The sequence below is a fragment of the Protomyctophum parallelum genome (genome assembly GCF_964188405.1).
Source record: "Protomyctophum parallelum genome assembly, chromosome: 15".
In the NCBI taxonomy this organism is placed as follows: domain Eukaryota; kingdom Metazoa; phylum Chordata; class Actinopteri; order Myctophiformes; family Myctophidae; genus Protomyctophum; species Protomyctophum parallelum.
The window spans coordinates 48,630,239-48,649,859 of record NC_139710.1 but is presented as its reverse complement, the minus strand read 5'-3'; the positions used below and the strand labels follow the sequence as shown (position 1 = coordinate 48,649,859).

At 42.8% G+C, this 19,621-nt stretch overlaps 2 protein-coding genes across 4 annotated transcripts in view; both read right to left on the bottom strand.

Annotated features, from left to right (window-relative positions):
* Positions 1–3,440: 3,440 nt before the first annotated feature.
* Positions 3,441–13,259, bottom strand: nelfb (negative elongation factor complex member B). Its single transcript, XM_083783233.1, has 14 exons — positions 13,026–13,259; positions 11,858–12,018; positions 9,665–9,764; positions 9,015–9,245; positions 8,457–8,642; positions 7,895–8,007; positions 7,704–7,806; positions 7,414–7,509; positions 7,090–7,232; positions 6,849–6,955; positions 6,256–6,397; positions 5,349–5,457; positions 4,101–4,468; positions 3,441–4,024 (listed from the first exon to the last, which is right to left on the bottom strand). The coding sequence occupies exons 1-13, from the start codon at positions 13,125–13,127 to the stop codon at positions 4,283–4,285; spliced, it is 1,779 nt and encodes a 592-aa protein (XP_083639359.1). The 5' UTR covers positions 13,128–13,259; the 3' UTR covers positions 3,441–4,024; positions 4,101–4,282.
* Positions 13,260–13,599: 340 nt separating this feature from the next.
* The window catches only part of LOC310872396 (ectonucleoside triphosphate diphosphohydrolase 2-like), a 249,295-nt gene continuing 243,273 nt past the window's right edge, over positions 13,600–19,621 (bottom strand). For 2 of the 3 annotated variants that reach the window (XM_083784248.1, XM_083784247.1), the window contains 3 exons: positions 18,532–18,651; positions 17,054–17,188; positions 13,600–15,960 (listed from right to left, as the gene is read on the bottom strand). In XM_083784248.1, coding sequence (XP_083640374.1) covers positions 15,748–15,960; positions 17,054–17,188; positions 18,532–18,651 — 468 coding nt within the window. In that variant the 3' untranslated portion in view covers positions 13,600–15,747. The remainder of the gene's footprint in view (positions 15,961–17,053; positions 17,189–18,531; positions 18,652–19,621) is intronic. The other variant, XR_014570382.1, reaches the window with a different exon arrangement.

Below are 19,621 nucleotides of genomic sequence, written 5' to 3'. Positions count from 1 at the left end.
TTAGTAGATATACAAGATCATAGTGCGTTATGTGACGTGCTATGATGGCGTAGATCTGCTATTAGCAGATATACAAGTTCATAGTGCGTTATGTGACGTGCTATGATGGCGTAGATCTGCTATTAGCAGATATACAAGATCATAGTGCGTTATGTGACGTGCTATGATGGCATAGATCTGCTATTAGCAGATATACAAGATCATAGTGCGTTATGTGACGTGCTATGATGGCGTAGATCTGCTATTAGTAGATACACAAGATCATAGTGCGTTATGTGATGTGCTATGATGGCGTAGATCTGCTATTAGCAGATATACAAGATCATAGTGCGTTATGTGACGTGCTATGATGGCGTAGATCTGCTATTAGCAGATATACAAGTTCATAGTGCGTTATGTGACGTGCTATGATGGCGTGGATCTGCTATTGGCAGATATACAAGATCATAGTGCGTTATGTGACGTGCTATGATGGCGTAGATCTGCTATTAGCAGATATACAAGATCATAGTGCGTTATGTGACGTGCTATGATGGCGTAGATCTGCTATTAGTAGATATACAAGATCATAGTGCGTTATGTGACGTGCTATGATGGCATGGATCTGCTATTGGCAGATATACAAGATCATAGTGCGTTATGTGACGTGCTATGATGGCGTAGATCTGCTATTAGCAGATATACAAGATCATAGTGCGTTATGTGACATGCTATGATGGCATAGATCTGCTATTAGCAGATATACAAGATCATAGTGCGTTATGTGACGTGCTATGATGGCGTAGATCTGCTATTAGTAGATATACAAGATCATAGTGCGTTATGTGACGTGCTATGATGGCGTAGATCTGCTATTAGCAGATATACAAGATCATAGTGCGTTATGTGACGTGCTATGATGGCGTAGATCTGCTATTAGCAGATATACAAGATCATAGTGCGTTATGTGACGTGCTATGATGGCGTAGATCTGCTATTAGCAGATATACAAGATCATAGTGCGTTATGTGACGTGCTATGATGGCGTGGATCTGCTATTAGCAGATATACAAGATCATAGTGCGTTATGTGACGTGCTATGATGGCGTAGATCTGCTATTAGTAGATATACAAGATCATAGTGCGTTATGTGACGTGCTATGATGGCGTGGATCTGCTATTAGCAGATATACAAGATCATAGTGCGTTATGTGACGTGCTATGATGGCATAGATCTGCTATTAGCAGATATACAAGATCATAGTGCGTTATGTGACGTGCTATGATGGCATGGATCTGCTATTAGCAGATATACAAGATCATAGTGCGTTATGTGACGTGCTATGATGGCGTGGATCTGCTATTAGCAGATATACAAGATCATAGTGCGTTATGTGACGTGCTATGATGGCGTAGATCTGCTATTAGCAGATATACAAGATCATAGTGCGTTATGTGACGTGCTATGATGGCGTGGATCTGCTATTAGTAGATATACAAGATCATAGTGCGTTATGTGACGTGCTATGATGGCGTTTGTATTGGCTACTAAAATGGCTGATCTGCAAGCTCACAATGTGTCGCATTACTTGGGCACTTGGATAAAAGAAAATGAACACTAATCTTCTGTCATGGGGGTCCCTGGTACATATTTTCAGCTACGGGTCTGTGGCCACAATCTGGGGATCACTTTTCTAGAAGGGAAGGAAAAACACACACTGGCAAGCCCTTCTGAATACATTTAAATAGTGTATTCACTATTCACAGGTCAGGTGTGATTTCCATATCTCATGTTCCTCCAAACACAACTGATGTTTAATTATGCAGGGCTGATCTGCTCACACTGCCAGGTTGGACACACCTGGACACAATCATCTGCAATCAAGCCAGCCCTATTTAAACTTTTGTTGAGTTGTAAATGACGGTCTGTCTAGGGACCCCACTACTAGTTTTTAGCTCGTTTTTCCTGCTAATTTTGTGGATATACACCAATACTGGGTGGAAACACATATTATATGTCTAATACCAAATGCTACTCCTGATTGTGAATCCATACATATATCATATGTTCAGATTGGAAAATTTAATCAAAAGTTACAACGGTTTACATATTTTGGTAGGGCTGATGGGGGTTGGCACCTGACTACGCCCCCTATAGGCCAATTATTTTATTTTGGTGATTGCCACTCGAACCAAAATGGTTCTATAGACCCTCACCTTCAAATTAGTACTGAAAGTGAAACTTTTACATGAGTTGTAAATGACAACTAACTTTAACATGGAGACGGAACCCCACTATAAGTAGGGATGCACCGATCCGGCTTTTTGGCATTCGATACCGATTTCGATACATGGGGGTCCAGTATCTGCCGATACAGAGTACCGATCCGATACCCCCCACAAAGAAACGTAATAACCTATTAAGCTGTATGCCTCACTGTGTGGAGTCTGGAATCATTATTTTGTGTAAGGCAACATCAAGGCTTGACTTAAACATTACTTTCCCAACTTTGTAAAACAAAATGTAACAAACACAGATATAAATGCACTGAATTATTTATTAAATAACTGTGCAACAATTAGACCAGGTTAATGTGTGCGCAGGCTAGCCTGGCTGCATTCCACATGTTATACTGTCAATACTACACTGCTGTGTCACAGAGGAGGTAGAGTTGTTTTCATACTGTAATTACACATAATTATCGGATCGGATAATGGATCGGCCACCGATCCGATACCCGATCTAGAATTTTAGCCTGGATCGGCGCCGATCTCCGATACGAGTATCGGATCGGTGCATCCCTAACTATAAGCACAGCACTCTTACCAGACTGAACAGACCGACGTATCCTCTGTAGTAGGTGGTCTGTGGCATGAGAGCGGCTGCTTCTTTAGATTAGAACACCTCTGGTTACAGGAAGGGGTGAAGTACTTTCTGTCAGGTTCAGCCTTCAAGTTAAAGGGGAATACCACTTATTTTCAACATTGAGTCCGCCAGGAAATGTACATGATAGTAGTTCAGTTGGTGATCATATTATGACCCTAAACAGAAACGTGGCTGGCATCTCCACATTTAATTTTTTGTTTATTGTGCCATGCAAAAGTATCAAAAATAGTATTGCGTTGTTAGCTTGGCTATTTCTGCAGTTTTTGAAGGATTCAAAAGAAGAAGAAAAGATAGACCTACGACCTGCCCCCCCCCCCCCCCCCCCCAAAAAAAAGGATGCCCGGTAGTTTGTGACTAAATAACTACATTATGTGCAAGGTCATACTTCGTGCCCCTCTACGAGCTTCTAGGTCTATTTTAGAAGCATCTTCTGTGGGTCCCTGGGACAAAAACAGTCTTGATAAAAAGACGTTTTGCTATCTCCGTTGAGCACCTGCTTAGTTTACCGTTTGGTCATTCTGAACAACAACAACACCCATTTTTTTATCTTTTATATAATTATTTATTTACAGGCTTCTTGCACTACACTTCCACTTAACACACAGTATCAGGCAGCCCGACTACATATGAAAATATATTTGGACAAACAATGCAACAACAGCGTTTCTTTTCTTTTTTTATATGTAAAAGTAACATTTCCCCCATTGAGAGAAAAAAAAGAAGGTTTTGTCACATGATTAGACCCTTTCCATAACAAACAACAAAAAGACTAACCCTTGACAAAAAACAAATCTTACAAGAGAGAATTTCCAGTCTTTTTTTTTTTCTTCTTCCATAAGCCAATCTCATCTCATCTCGAGGCTATACAATCCGAGTCATCTTCTATAAGATCATTTTCTCTTTCGTCCATTGCCGCTGATGATAATGGAAGCGCTCCGCTGTGCCTGTCTCACGAGCAGTTTCGGATGTTATCTCCGTATTTAATGTCCGTCTCATCAGCCGCTATCAACACCATTCAATGGAGCCAGTTTAAGTATGGACATATCCACATACTGACGTTGTTGTCAGCCATTATTCCGACGTCGCGTTGTCCGACTATTACTAACCGTAATGGCTAAATCTAACCCGGCTCTTAACCGGCCATGTAATTCCCATAACCTCATATCAGTCTTAACCGGCCATGTAATTCCCATAACCTCATATCAGTCTTAACCGGCCATGTAATTCCCATAACCTCATATCAGTCTTAACTCAGTCTTAAGTCAGTTTCACCGATGTTTTCGCTTCGGTGGCAGTCATTTCACTTTGCGGTAGGCAGTTTGTGGAAATGTCCATACCGGCTGCATTGAATGGTCTTCTTGATTAGAACATACTGGTGATTATCTATAGGCTGATAACCTTTCGAAGCAGGTGGTCTCACAGAGGTGTCGGGGGAGCGGTGGAGGAGGTGGTGCTGGGGGTGGAGGTGGTTGTGGGGACCGTGACGGGGTGGAGGCCCAGGTCCAGGGACGACGGAGCTTCGTCGGGCTGAGGAGGGCTCTTCTTCTGGGCCTCCAGCTTCTCCGTCAGCTGGCTGTACAGCTCCTTCAGCGGCTCGCTGCACTGTGGTCGGAGCCAAAGCACAGTGGAAGAAAGTCAGTACGGTTACTACAGTACAATGTATGCCACATTTTATTTCACACTATGCAGCCGGTCCGGGTCAGGACCCGTACAGGTTGTCACGGGTCTCGGGGCTCTTGACGGTGAAATGATGGTCCAATTAAATAAAATAGAAACCTGAGTGGACACAGATTGCATAAGTGAAAGCACTGCAAAGTGCAAAACAAAACTCTCGCCACAAGATGGCACTAAATGATTGTATCACTAGAGGTCGGGGTAGTTATATCAAAGATTGTCATTACCTTGGTGGTTAACAAGAACAATATGGCCTGAGACTGGCAATGGCCAGTGGATAAGCGTGAGCAATGGCTAAGAAGAAGGATTACACATTATCTAAAGAAAAAAAATGTGGAATTATTTTTATTTACCGGTACTAACTGTCTGGCATCGGTTGGGCTCTAATTGAGGCATTTTGTGCCGACTGTTTTAAATGTCTTTGACTGTCAAGCAAGTGAAATAGTTACTTTTTTTAACCCATTCTGACCGGGCACCCATTTTGGTGTCGGCATCATGTTATGCTTTAGCTATTGAAAAATAGCAGATCTACAAGCTCATATCGCGCCACCGAGTGGCGCGATACGAGCTTGTAGGGCTGCTATTTTTGAAAAATCGAAGAACGACTGACATTTTTAGAATCTGATCTCAGGTCAGAATGGGTTAATCAGACCAGTGTGTGTCCAGTGGAAAACCTCGTATGAATCTGATCTCAGGTCAGAATGGGTTAAATGTCTTTGACTGTCAAGCAAGTTAAATAGTTAAATTATTTAATGAATCAAGTACTTTTAATTATTCCCCAACCCCAGCCTGTGAAGACGTGACCAACCTGTTTGGGAGGCTCCAGGGTTTTCATCAAGCTCTCCACGGTTGATGGCAGCACCTTTTGGTGAAGATGCAGTAACATACGTAGAGTATGTCTGTGGACATTCTCTTTACTGTGGACAACAAAACAAACACAACAGTGTCAAACAAATGTGATGCATGGACAAAATCAAATATGATACTTTTTCAGCTATTAGTGTAGATTTCCGTCCTACACAAACATTAAATTCCCATTGACAATGAATGGAGAATTATACGTCATAGTATCTGCGCAAATCAGCTTCATGTCTCTTTTGTCCTACACAAACATTAAATTCCCATTGACAATGAATGGAGAATTTTACGAGCAAATAGGCATAGTTTTACGTCATGATGTACGATGATAAGAGCGCCCCTCACTTCACACGGGTCAACTGACGGGTGTGATTTTTTTAAATCAAATACCTCGCTATAGATATTGTGCTGTGACAGTATAATTATTGTCTTCTCAATTGGTAAATAAATGGCAAATGGTGCATTTATATAGCACTTTTTATGCAAAGAGCTTTACATAGATTGTGAATTACATTCACCCATTCACACACATATTCACACACCGATGGCGGAGGAAACCATGCACGGCACCAACCTGCACATCAGTAGCAATTAGGGGTTCATAATCTTGCTCAAGGACACTCAGGGGGAGCCCGGGATCGAACTGGGAACCTCACAGTTCCCATCCGTCAGTAACAACAGATCTACAAGCTTGTAGATCGGTTCTACATTGGCGATTACACTATCTAAAGCCCTAGATGATGTCTCACATATCATACTGTATATAAATATTATTTTGATATGTTGCCCAGCAGTAAATGCATGCAAAAGAAATAATAATAACGACATGTATTTTCTCAGGACAAGCAGCAACGGACCTGGAGAAAGAAGTGAGGAGGAAGCCGTCAAAGACGACGGAGCAGAACTCATCGGACCCAAAATCGTCAGCGAGCATGGTGAGGTGTCCCGTCAACAGATGCAGGAAGATGTCCCCAAAGGCCATGTCGTTATGGGTCTCCACTGTAGGACAACGACACACAGAACGGGGTCTCCTGTTGGTACTTTCACTAGGGATAATTGGTCGGAGGTGCTTTACATATTATCATACTATAATTAACTCAATGTCTGTCAGAAACACTGCCGTATCTCCTCACCGCCTGCACCAATCACTCCCACTTTTCACACAGGCATTGACCATAATAATATGGAGGTCTTTGGAGGTCTATGGAGGTCTTTTTCCAATTTAACAAATTATAAATGAATAATGAATTTATTAGTGAATAAAAAATGCGAAATGCAAGTATTTGGGTAAGGGCTAGTATATACAAATACTAAATTCAAGCCGTTTACAGTAGTATGTTGGGATTATGGGCCAACCTTTCAATAACGGTGCTTCCCTAGTTTTGGATTAAAGAGGCATTGCTTTTTCAAATTCTGTGTTTATATCACATCTTAGCACAACGTAGCTCACCTAACGCAGGGAGCAACCTCTGCAAGGCGTTCTTGTTCCTCAGCTTGGCGATGTGGAGGATGTAGTAGAGGCCCATCTCACAGGCAACCCTGTTCTCCTGTAGAAACCTGCAGGGTTGGAGGAGGAACACGCATCCATCAAAGCTATTCCTAAAGCGCAGTACTTATCAAGTTGGAAATGAATGAAGAACATTATACAATTACTTTAGTTGATATTACTATTAAAACTGCAGGTGAATTACCTGGTGAAGGCATCGGGTAGAGAGGTAGGATACGTCAGAGAGCTCTTCTCCTCACTGGGCAGTTTCTGCTCCATGCCGAAGGTGTAGTCGTCCACGACCACAGACATCATCGCCGGCAGGAAACGGGTCACGACCTCTAAATCCTATAAATAAGAAAGAGACGGAGGAACCCAAATAATCCAATGCATTCATAAAAAGGACCTAATGATTCAGATTATTAAATCGTACAACTGAATAATAATGAAGCAGAGCAGTACTGGCGATGTGTGCTCCGCAAATTGTCCTTTTAAAAAGCTCCCAGAAACAGAAACGAGAAATGCGTACCAAACGAGGCTCCCTGAAGACCTGACTGTCGATCATGTCCCAAGCGCCTTGACCCAACGACAGCATTCTGAGGAGCAGCATCAAGTCTGGGCTGTCCTGTTCAGCATCAATACATACAAATTCATTGATTAAACCTCCAGCATTGTTTTTCCAGCTGTGTCATGTTCTGTGGCGCCAACCTGTCGCTGTACATTGATTCCAGGCAGGGGCACCACAAAATATAGATTTTCTTATTTTCTCTCTCTCTCTCGCTGAATATTAGCCAAATGTACAAGAGAGTGCATTGTTACCCTGGGCAGAGCATCTTGACCGAGCAGCTCCTGTAAGTTCCTGACCGTACTCAGCACCAGCGTGTTACAAGCGAACGGGTCACACAGGATCATGGACAGGTCCCTGACAAAGCAAGACAGGAGATTACTTATATCAGTGTGTGGACTGGAGAATCATGAATTCCTAATGTACTGTGCATCTCCTCCCTTACCCGAGGACCTGCTCTTGTCCCTTTTTCACTCCATCCAGAAAGCCCTGCAGCTCTCTGGCTCGCTTGGCGTCCACAAACTTCTCACGAATGCAAGCGTCCAAGCACCAGGTGAACTGTCAACAAACATACACGCGAAAGATAAAGTTTAACTTGTCATGTATGTCAATATGACATGCATGCCATGATCACTCCTTGAAGAGTTTAATTTACTTGACTAACGTGCTCTTGACTGTTTACTGTTCAGTGTTCTGTTCACTGCCATTATTGTTATATTCTTATTAGACAAAAGGTTACCAACCAAAAAGGTAATAAATTTTTTTTTAAATAAAAGTAAAGTAATGTAGTTCCTTAGTTACGTTCCAATAGCTACATTGGTTGACTCAACTCAAGTACTGAATCCCCTACACCTCAAGAGATAAAGAATAATAAACTATGTTTTAGAAACCCCTGGAGCAGTGATGCTACTGAGCACAACTAGCAGAACTGTTCGTTGTCTCTCCGGTCAAACGCGGTGGTACCTTGTGGCAGGGATCCACTGTGCAGATCTCTTTAAAACACATACCTTGTGGCAGGGATCCACGGTGCAGATCTCGCTGATGTCCAACTCGTGCAGGGACATGAGCAGCTCTGCTCGTAGCGTGCAGTAGTGGACGTTGCGCGTGCGCAGGAAGAGCGTCCGCAGGAACTGCAGCACCATGTCGTAGAGCTTCACGTTCTTCCCGATCATCTGGGTCAGCTTCAGGACCACCTACACGGGCAGCAGGAGCGGTTAACAGCAGCAGAGGAGGACACAGGGCTCCTACACAGTTCATAAAAAGAGTCGTGGTACTGGGTACATCACTCAGGATTCTTTTAATGAGAGACACAGGAGATGAGCAGGGGACGTTTTTGTGGGTACAGAGACAGATGCCTAAAACCATCACAGTACCCAGAAGGAACTGGGCCCTCAAGGTACTGTGATGGTTTGTTTTAAAATAGTCACCCGCCTGGCCCAAGATTATCTTATAGGGATTTGGGTCACTGGGGCAATACCCATTTTCAACCTATATTTCAACCTACTATCTTCATATAATTGGTCCTCACTAATGCTCATTATATACAATGGTACAGACAGGATCACCTCTCCTTGGCGCCTCGTTTTTGGAGAAGGGCTGAAGAAGTTGTGCAGAATGGAGACATCACTGCTGAACAATGCCGATTCCTTCTCCACGATGTACTGCTTGAGTAGCGGCGAGACTTCGTCTCCAAACAGAGCCTGGTTGTCCTGCCAGATCTGACGTTTGACCTCCACCGCACACACCTTGTACAGCTCCTTGTCGGCCATCACCATCTTTAGCTTCTTCTCTGGAACCTGTTAAACCAAAGGGCAAAGCTTTTAGCTAGCAGTCATTTGTGTCAATAACAAATAATTAGGGGTATAACGATACATTTTAACAGCGATACGATATGCATCACAATACATGGTTGACGATTATGATACAAGGACGATATTGGTTCATTAAGGCGATACGATTCAATGATTTAAAAATCGATAAAGTAATTATTTGGCAAAGAAATTAAATGTGTGTGAAACATGTGGATAGTGCAGGTTTTTGGAAAATGTAAACACCGTGATTCTCTGGCAAATACATTATATTTGAACACAAATTGAATAAGGACAGAATATGAATCAACAGAATGCACATTTTCCAGAGCTTTCACATGCAATGTGATGGTATTATGTGGACACCCAGGACATGAATGAAGCTACAGCAGCGGTGGGACACTTGCCTTGGGTAAATGCTTCAGCACCTGCATGACCACCGGCTGGATAGAAGGCATTTTGACCAATGGAAAGCTCTTCTCCAGAAGCTCCTCCAGCTTTCCATATCTGTTGACAGATGTAAAAAAAACAGTCCAATGAACGTCGTATTTACGTAACATTGTGAGACGACGGGTGTTCATTCATGTGTTTCTTGGAATATAAATGTATGGTGAAATTAACCCATTCTGAACGGGCACCCATTTTGGTGTCGGCATCATGTTACGCTTTAGCTATTTAAAAATAGCAGATCTACAAGCTCATATCGCGCCACCGAGTGGCGCGATACGAGCTTGTAGGTCTGCTATTTTTTAAAAATCGAAGAGCGACTGACATTTTTAGAATCTGATCTCAGGTCAGAATGGGTTCATCAGGACCAGTGTGTGTCCGGCGGAAACCTCGTATGAATCTGATCTCAGGTTAGAATGGGTTAAAAACTAGGGATGTGCCAATGAGACATTTTGGCCGATATCGATATCCGATATAATTAATTGCTGTTCTGGACGATAACCGATATTACCGATGTCGATATGATCTCATTCTATATTGAAAAAATTATAATCATTTTGTCCATTCTGAAAAATACATGAGCAGGGTGTCTGCACTGCAGGCTTTAGGCAAGTCAGATTTAACTTTAATACCTTTATTTAATATTGTGAGCTTGTAGATCTGTTCAAGCTGTTACTTTGGGCTTGTTTATCTGTAAAAACAGAGTGATTAATCGAACCGATGCCGATTAATCTAAAAACAACTAAACTAAAATCAGCCGATACCAATGTGTTTGCTGATTAATCTCCCATCACTACCATACTAATGTGTTTTTATTTCACAGAGCAATACAACATTAATAATGTAATAGCGATACCAGCAACACAGACTTCGTCGCTGTTGGGCAGAAACCTCGTCTACAAGTCCACATTTTTTTAACCCATTCTGACCTGAGATCAGATTCATACGAGGTTTCCGCCGGACACACACTGGTCTGATTAACCCATTCTGACCTGAGATCAGATTCTAAAAATGTCAGTCGCTCTTCGATTTTTCAAAAATAGCAGACCTACAAGCTCGTATCGCGCCACTCGGTGGCGCGATATGAGCTTGTAGATCTGCTATTTTTAAATAGCTAAAGCATAACATGATGCTAACACCAAAATGGGTGCCCGGTCAGAATGGGTTAAGTCAGTTAATGCCCTACTCCGTTGTTCAAGGGTTTCAAGCTAAAGTAGTGAAAATAGCCTCTCTACAAGCCGATCTCACACCAAGCATGGTATTTGTAGATCAGCTATTTTCACCATTTCTGAACATTTTAATTCTGTTTCCTGAAAAGCAACCCTTTGGTTTCTACCTGACAGCATTGTGGGGCTGCTGTGGCTTAGCCCATTCTGACCGGGCACCCATTTTGGTGTTGGCATCATGTTACGCTTTAGCTATTGAAAAATAGCAGATCTACAAGCTCATATCGCGCCACCGAGTGGCGCGATACGAGCTTGTAGGTCTGCTATTTTTGAAAAATCGAAGACACTTTTAGAATCTGATCTCAGGTCAGAATGGGTTAATAATGAAACTGTCAGGATGTAATAGACATTTTTAGAATCTGATCTCAGGTCAGAATGGCTTAGGAGAAGAGTGGCCGGTAGAGCATGGAAACCGTGAGGTTCCCAGTTCGACGCTGGGCTCCCCCCAGAGTTAGTGTCAAAGTGTCCTTGAGCAAGACTCTGAACCCCTAATTGACAATATATGCAGTTTGGTGCCTTGCATGGTTTCCTCTGCCATCGGCGTGTGAATGGCGTGTGTGAATGGGTGAATGTAAAGCGCTTTTGGATGAAAGCGCTATATAAACGCACCACTTACAGCGATGATTTCTTAACCCATTCTGACCGGGCACCCATTTTGGTGTCGGCATCATGTCGTGCTTTAGCTATTGAAAAATAGCAGATCTACAAGCTCATATCGCGCCACCGAGTGGCGCGATACGAGCTTGTAGGTCTGCTATTTTTGAAAAATCGAAGAGCGACTGACATTTCTAGAATCTGATCTCAGGTCAGAATGGGTTCGTCAGACCAGTGTGTGTCCAGTCGGAAACCTCGTATGAATCTGATCTCAGGTCAGAATGGGTTAAGAGAAACACAAGACTATTCCAATGTACAATGTGACATACATACCTGTCCTCATCTTTGCCGTCTGCGATGGTGGCCACTCTCTCCATCAGCTTGTCTCGTAGCTCGTCAAAGACAGACTGATGGAACTCCAGGCGAGGAGTGCCATGCAGGTCCAGGAAGGGCAGGGCAGACTGGAGAGTCGGCAACAGGATGCCATTTTCAGTCTGCAGACAGACAGACAGAGGGTTGAGGATTAGTGGATGGTCCCCACTGCACACTGGATGAGTTTTTTTCCGTCGGTTTTCCAAAAAACGCATCCAGTGTGCAACCACCTTTATTCAATATTGCTATTCAATATTGTAGGCAGTAGTGGTCTGTACAGAGAGAGAGAGGCCCCTCTCTCTCTTTTTATAATTTACTATTATTATTATTATTTATTACCCACACGTCTACCTCGTTGTAAACACTGTTTCGTGGCAGACTAATTATGTTAGGTTAGGCGCATACTCGTTGTGTTTTGTCATGTCATGAATGATGCATATTGCATAATGTTCTGTTAGCCGCTTTCTGTCAAGTGTTGGAGTTTGGAAGCACTCGTTTTCATTAACGCAACCTCCTGCTGCAGCTGCATTATGTGTGCATTCTGCATTGTGCAAATTCGAGGTGGCACGCAGGGACGTTATAGTGACTTCCTTCCACCGAGTCCAAAATTACACGGAATTTCTTGGCAGAAAGTAGCTCATATAGTTCATAACATGTCTACGATGGATTTTTATGAAACAAACACTTTGCCGATTGACAGGTTAATTCAAGCTTGCCCTACAGCTGCAATGTTGGTGAGTTTAACATCGTTTGGTTTAATACAAGCAGGTCGGATTTGATGCAAGATCGATCTAGATTCATGCCATTATTTAAATTTAAAAAAAAAAATCTAGTGTTGCACATTGCGGCTACATCTATGATAGTCTTGATCCAAGGCTATCTTCTGGCTAGCCCCTCTCGGAACCCTCCATAAAGCTTTTCTGAAATGTGGATGTCGCGTCTGTGTCGTCAAAAATGTCAGAAACTTCAGTACCATTGGGTTCTGCTTGGAGGGCTATCTTCTGGCAAACCTTCAGATTGTTGGTTTTATTATTTTCACATTGTGATGTTGGGACGTTTAAACCGTCGCTACGTCTAACATTCGTTGCCAATAAATAAGTTACCATGCATGGAACATAAAACGACCTACCTGGAACTGATCAATGGCTTTCAGAGGCTCTGTGCAGTTGGTGAGAGTTTCTTTCAGGTCCTCGCCATTGGATATTCCCAGTTCAGGCAGTCCAGCAAACATGTTTTCGCTTCAATAATAATAATAATATCATCAATGTGTCCAAGGTTTATTATGACAACAAAAGAACATACAAATACACAAACGAACACAACAATCACGGTCGTTTATTTATTTATTTTCGCTGGCAATGAACGCACACTTCCGGTGTGGGCAGGGAGTGTGTAGTTCGCAAAAACAGAGGCTGAACAAACAAAGGTTCCGCACACTCGACTGGACCGGACCGGACTGGACTGGAGGAGCCAACTTGTCGTGCATGTAAATACCCCCCCCCCCCCCCCACCACCTCTGTTTACTGTACACATTTTTTTTAATATATATATATATATATATATATATATATATATATATATATATATATATATATATATATATATATATATTATTACTACAAGTATATATGATGTTTAGACCAATTCATATTCAACTAATATGGAAAACAATTCGTTTTATTACCATTTATATAATCGTACCACTGTAGCCTACAGTTTTGCAACCTAGTAATAAAGTATTCAATCAATCAATCAATCAATCAATGATACTAGTTGAATTGTAACCTTAGTTTATATTAGATCAGTTATCAAATTGTTCCAGTTACAGTACCCATATTGTTTGTTTTCAATTTTTGTTATCTACGTGTTTAAATTAATTTAAATGAAAGCAAATGTTTATTGGTCTCAATGGTCTGTGTCTGTGTGCAAAAAGGTCACTTTTATCATCAACTTCATGTTGAAATCGTATCACACAGACAATTAGACAGAAACGTGCCAAAATACATACGCTAGTCTAGTGGAACAAGCAGCCGTGTCCACCTGTCATGTGCACTCATCGACTGCAGTACACCTTTGCTCTCTGCCCATTCATTATGTTTTTTACATAATTTATTTAGATTTCTTTGTCAAATACAAGACACAACACAACAATACAATACATCAAATGACAGAAAAGTAAGCCTATCTGTTTTCAAGTAGCCAATGTTTAAAATTTAAATAGGGCTAAAGTGGTTAATGAATGTTTTGTACTAATCCACAAAGTAATTGTAAAATAATACAAAAATGATTGTAGTCGAGTAAAAAGTACAATATTTGCCTCTGAGATGTAGTGGAGTAGGAGTAAGTCAAATTGTCAGTCTTTTTCTGTTATTTTATTATCTTTTTAACCTAAATTTAAGCAGGGACCTCCGGCCTGGGGGCAGGGGTCAAACCCAGCACCACACGGTCCCGCTTCCCCAAAGGGCCCCTGAGAGCCACGGGCCCATGGGCCCTGACCCCACCGGCCCAATGGCTAATTTGGCCCTGTACTGTACACGCTTATTTACTGTAACCACGCCAAGGACACAAAAGGGCAAAATAAAATATGTGATTTAAAATTTGTACTACTTTGCCATGGTGTTGTTTGACAGACTTGTGTGGGTAGTCATTTGCAACAGAAATTGTGCGTGGGTTGATGCATTCATAATATGGTAATCCAGCAGGAATCAAAGACATTTCCCTCTCCGCATAGAAAGTGAACATGTTGTAAATAAACATCCAAATAAGTGCATGTGTTAGCTAAGCTAACATTGCTTAAAGGTATATTCAGTGATTTCACTTAATTCAAATATCACTTATTTTTTTGTTTTGTTGTGATAATCCTCCCTACTATAGAGTGTGCTGGCCATATAAGGAGTTCCTCCCTGTCCCCAGTTAACCCCTGGGGGTCAAAAAACCTTAGGTTTCGTTTTTGACTCTCTATCCTGATTGGACGAAAGGCTGGGTCCCACAGCCAAAAACGAAACCTAAGGTTTTTTGAGTGAAATCACTGAATATACCTTTAAGTAAACTCACACAAAAGCAGATGCATGTGTAACGCCCGGGATTCCAACTCGGGTCTCCCGTCAGTCCAATATCTTAACCACTAGACCAAAGGGACATCCCTATATGAACTGGGGGAGATATTAGACTGAGCCACTCTGCTACACTCACCCCCCTTTTGACCTCTCACAGGGAAAGACGATCCGGATCAGAAGTCCAATATCTTAACCACTAGACCAGGGTAGATATCAGACTTTTGAGGCCATATCAGGCTGAGGCTCGGAGCCACTCTGCTTCATATGTACACAAACATTTGTTTGTTTGTTTTTTGAATGAAGGAATGAATTAAAGTCTATAACAGAATACTGCAATATCAAAAACAAAAAGTAACTTTAGAAGAAAGCAAGTCTAGTGCCGCACCTCAGCCAAACAAGGCAAGCCCGGCATGTCACAGGAGCAGGAAAACACTGGAGCAGCTCAGACTATTAAAGAAACCAGTGTGTTCTCTTCCAAAATCAAAAATTAACATGGGACAAATACTGCCACCCCCTGGTCAGCCAGGGCGCCTGATGGAGGGAAAAGGAACTGGTTGGAATAACGGGTTCCTTCCATGCGTTACGTCCAACTGGGGGAACTCCCCCCTGCCTGTGAAAAGAAGCGGTCTGCTCACTCCTCATGCACTGAAGGTAGCATGAGCTCAGTTCAGGGCTCTCCCCAGGTTGGCAGAGGATTACAGCTTAGGCACCGGGTGAAAAGTTTGACTACAAAATTGTGGGATAAAAATGTAAGAGCCAACATGGGACAAATATAAAATTTTCAGATTGACTCTTTTAGATAACGCCTCCGTCGCCCTTTTTCTTTTGACAGGTCATCATCATTAGGAGGTAACACAGGACCGCGAGGAGGAGGAGGGTGAAGATGAAGATGACGCTGGCCCAGGGTCCGGGAGGCAGAGCCTTCATCAGTCCGATGCTCTCTCCTGGCAGCAGGCTGCTCAGAGTAAGCATGTATCCCAGAGCCCACCCGATAGAGGTGTCTCCGGCCTGCACCAAAAGAAACACTAGTTAGAGTAAGCATGTATCCCAGATGTATCTCCTACGTGATCTTAAACCACTACGCTCACCCCCCTTTTGACCTCCTCCCACGGGGAAACCCCATCCGGGTCACGGAACCAATGTAACGCCCGGGATTCAAACTCGGGTCTCCCACATGAACGTCCAACATCTTAACCACTAGACCAAAGGGATATCCCTATGGACCGGTGGAGACATTAGACTATTGAGGCCATCAGTCAGAGGCTCTGAGCCACTCTGCTACACCTGCACCAATTAAAACACTATTTCAGTTAAAGTAAGCATGTATCCCAGAGCCCAGTCGATAGAGGTGCCTCCAGCCTGCACCAAAACACTTATTTACAGTTATGCTTTTGTAACACTTGCTATGCATACCATGTGGGCGGCGGTGGCTCAGGGATAGAGTGCCTGGATGGTAATCGTAAGGTTGCCAGTTCGAACCCGGGCTCCCCCAGAGTTACTGTCGAAGTGTCCTTGAGCAAGACACTGAACCCCTAATTGCTCCTGATGTGCTAGTTGGTGCCTTGCATGGTTTCCGCTGCCATCGGTGTATGAATGTGTGTGTGAATGGGTGAATGTAATGCACAATCTCTGTAAAGCGCCTTGGATAAAGGCGCTATATAAATGCACCATGTGTATCTCACTGTTTCTCTACTAATGGTCCATTGACTACTACCCCCTCTTGAGATTCTAACTCCCTTTTTCTGTTGAATTTCTTGATCTCCAACTTGTCAGTAAATGAATACATGGACGGTCACCTTCATCATAGGTCACCAGGTCATTCAGTTCAATGTTTCTCAACTAGTGGAAAGAAAATCAACAAATCCTACATTACTAAATGAATGGTCTGGTACCACATGCAATACTTCCACAGACCACCAGTGGTCCACGGACCACCTGTTGAAAACCCCTGCTCTAAATCAGAGACCCAAAAAGAGAGATTAGACGTTTGCCCGGGACCCGCCCAACTAGTTTATTTTAATTGAATTTAAAATAATCTTTTGAAATATATATTTATATAAAGTTAGATTTTTTTTACCTACAATAAAAACCCAACTCTCACCTTTTTCTGAAAAGAGACCTGATGGAAGGACAGCTCATCGAAGCCGTATCCACGCACCATGAGCACCTGCATGAAGACTGAGATGGCGCAGTAATCCTTCAAACGCTGCTCCTGCTCTGGGGCTTTTGCGAGCATCTGTGTGGATATAATAAATACAAGAGTTAAGATTCCCAAACACAAGGTTGGGAACCCATTTTGGGTCGCAGACACATTTTTATGGGTCCCTTTATTTTTTGTTTCCTACATTCCTTTTTTTGAGGGGCGCTAACCCCTCCTATTATATGTCCAGCTTTGAGGGTGCGTGTAAACACAAACTTTGCGTAAACACAAACATTGAAGACGAAGGTACTGTAAGGACTCAAATTCTACTTGGCCGGAATGAGATGATGTATGATAACAGCGCCCCTCACTTCACAGTTCACACAGGTGTGATTTTATTATTTCTAAACATTTTCAAAAAACATTCCCAAAAAAGCAAAACATTTCATGAATTAAAAACAAAATTCGATGATTTTTTTTTCAGTAATTTCCTTAAAAAAAAAAAAAGGAAAGTCCATAAATTAAAAACGTTTAAGAAGTAGTGAAAATAGCCAGTCTACAAGCTCACAACGCGGCGCAAAGCGACACATTGTTGTGATCCGGTAGTAGATAGTTAATCATTTTGGGGTTTTTTTGAGCTAAAAGGTTTGGGAACCACTGACCTAATCACGCATGTCAAACTGGGAGGTTGGGCTCCTCTACTATTATCCCATTCTGACCTGAGATCAGATTCATACGAGGTTTCCGCCGGACACACACTGGTCTGATGAACCCATTCTGACCTGAGATCAGATTCTAAAAATGTCAGTCGCTCTTCGATTTTTCAAAAATAGCAGACCTACAAGCTCGTATCGCGCCACTCGGTGGCGCGATATGAGCTTGTAGATCTGCTATTTTTTCAATAGCTAAAGCATAACATGATGCTGACACCAAAATGGGTGCCCGGTCAGAATGGGTTAAATAGAGCAGTGGTTTCCAAAGTGGGGTCCGGGGACCCCCAGGGGTCCCTGAGGCAGTTCCAGGGGGTCCCGACTCCCCAGCTAAATGATAGTTTGGAACAAAATGGACCATTACGGTTCTGTAACTCCGAGAGTGTGTGGAACCAAACGGACCTGGACACTCTCAGTTAAATTAACATTGATTTTACAATATACATTGGGGGTCCCAGAGATGGAAATGCCATTAGGTCCGTAGCCTAATGCATGTCAAACTGGGGGTCCTTGAAATGAAACGGGTTGGGAACCCCTGATATAGAGTACCTCAGAGAAGGGGTCCCTGGGTCCCTGGGCTCCTGCCCTATGGGCCTCATGGTCAGCCCCTCCCTCTCTAACACTGTGCAGGTCCCTGGGCTCCTGCCCTATGGGCCTCATGGTCAGCCCCTCCCTCTCGTCCCTGGGCTCCTGCCCTATGGGCCTCTTGGCTCGGCAAGGCTTACTTACCTCAGAGAAGCTCATGGTACACACAGAACGTGTCGCTTGCTCCATAAGGGACGGGGATGTCACAGTGATGCCTGTCGTCTGCTGAAGAAAGGAGTGTGTGTAGAAGAAGGCAGAGAATGCCTGTTGACAGTAAACGGGACATAGTGAGTGGTCAGCCAAACCAGTGACCATGAGGTTTAGATGGTCATCAAAGTCAGGTCAAGTACATTTTATAACCCTGCCTGGAACACCAAACATCCTTTTTGTCACACCATAACTAAACACGGGTATATTTTACAGAATGTAAAATATTCCATCAAATATATTCCTCAATATATTGAAGTACAGCAATACATGGCAACTTGAGGTACATAATATATATTTTTCGTTAGTCATGACCTTTCACAACAACAAAAAATTATCGGGGGGCAAAATCGGCAAAATACGTATGTATTATTTAAGAAATATTCCTAGAAAATGGAGCTGGGAACTTCTTCTCCACCTATTCCTGGGACCAGAGGCGTCAGGTTCCTATAACGGCGGTTGGTGCAGCCCCCCCCCCCCCCCCTATTTTGCCCGTGGGTGCTTCTGCGCCTGAGCACCCGCGGAGTTGACGCCGCTGCCTGGGACATGTGAGAATGGTCCAGTGAAAAAACAAAACAAATATGTTGTGTATGGGATTTTTCTCTATCACTCTATCACTAAACACAGGTCAAATTCACCCGAACACCTGCTTGTAGAAAAAAAGCGGATGTGGGCAGGGAAACAAACCTACCTTCTATGATTTTTCACAAGTTGTAATCTGTCAGTTGTTTTCTTTGGCAGTCCAGAAAAAAGTGCATTGCGGTAATCAAGCAAGGATTTTTTTTCTGTATTTGACTGGCAGCCATAATAAAATAGGCCAATAGAGAGAAAAGTAGTTAAACCCATTCTGACCTGAGATCAGATTCATACGAGGTTTCAACTGGACACACACTGGTCTGATTAACCCATTCTGACCTGAGATCAGATTCTAAAAATGTCAGTCGTTCTTCGATTTTTCAAAAAATAGCAGACCTACAAGCTCGTATTGCGCCACTCGGTGGCGCGATATGAGCTTAATCTTACATCA

Coding starts and splice junctions, on each gene's coding strand:
- nelfb (XM_083783233.1), bottom strand. CDS start 13,127: ATGTTTGCTGGACTGCCTGAACTGGGAATATCCAATGGCGAGGACCTG. Junction 9,246..9,664: donor TGCTGAAGCATTTACCCAAG/GCAAGTGTCCCA, acceptor TTGGTTTAACAG/GTTCCAGAGAAGAAGCTAAA. Junction 5,458..6,255: donor CTCCTCACTTCTTTCTCCAG/GTCCGTTGCTGC, acceptor TGTTGTCCACAG/TAAAGAGAATGTCCACAGAC.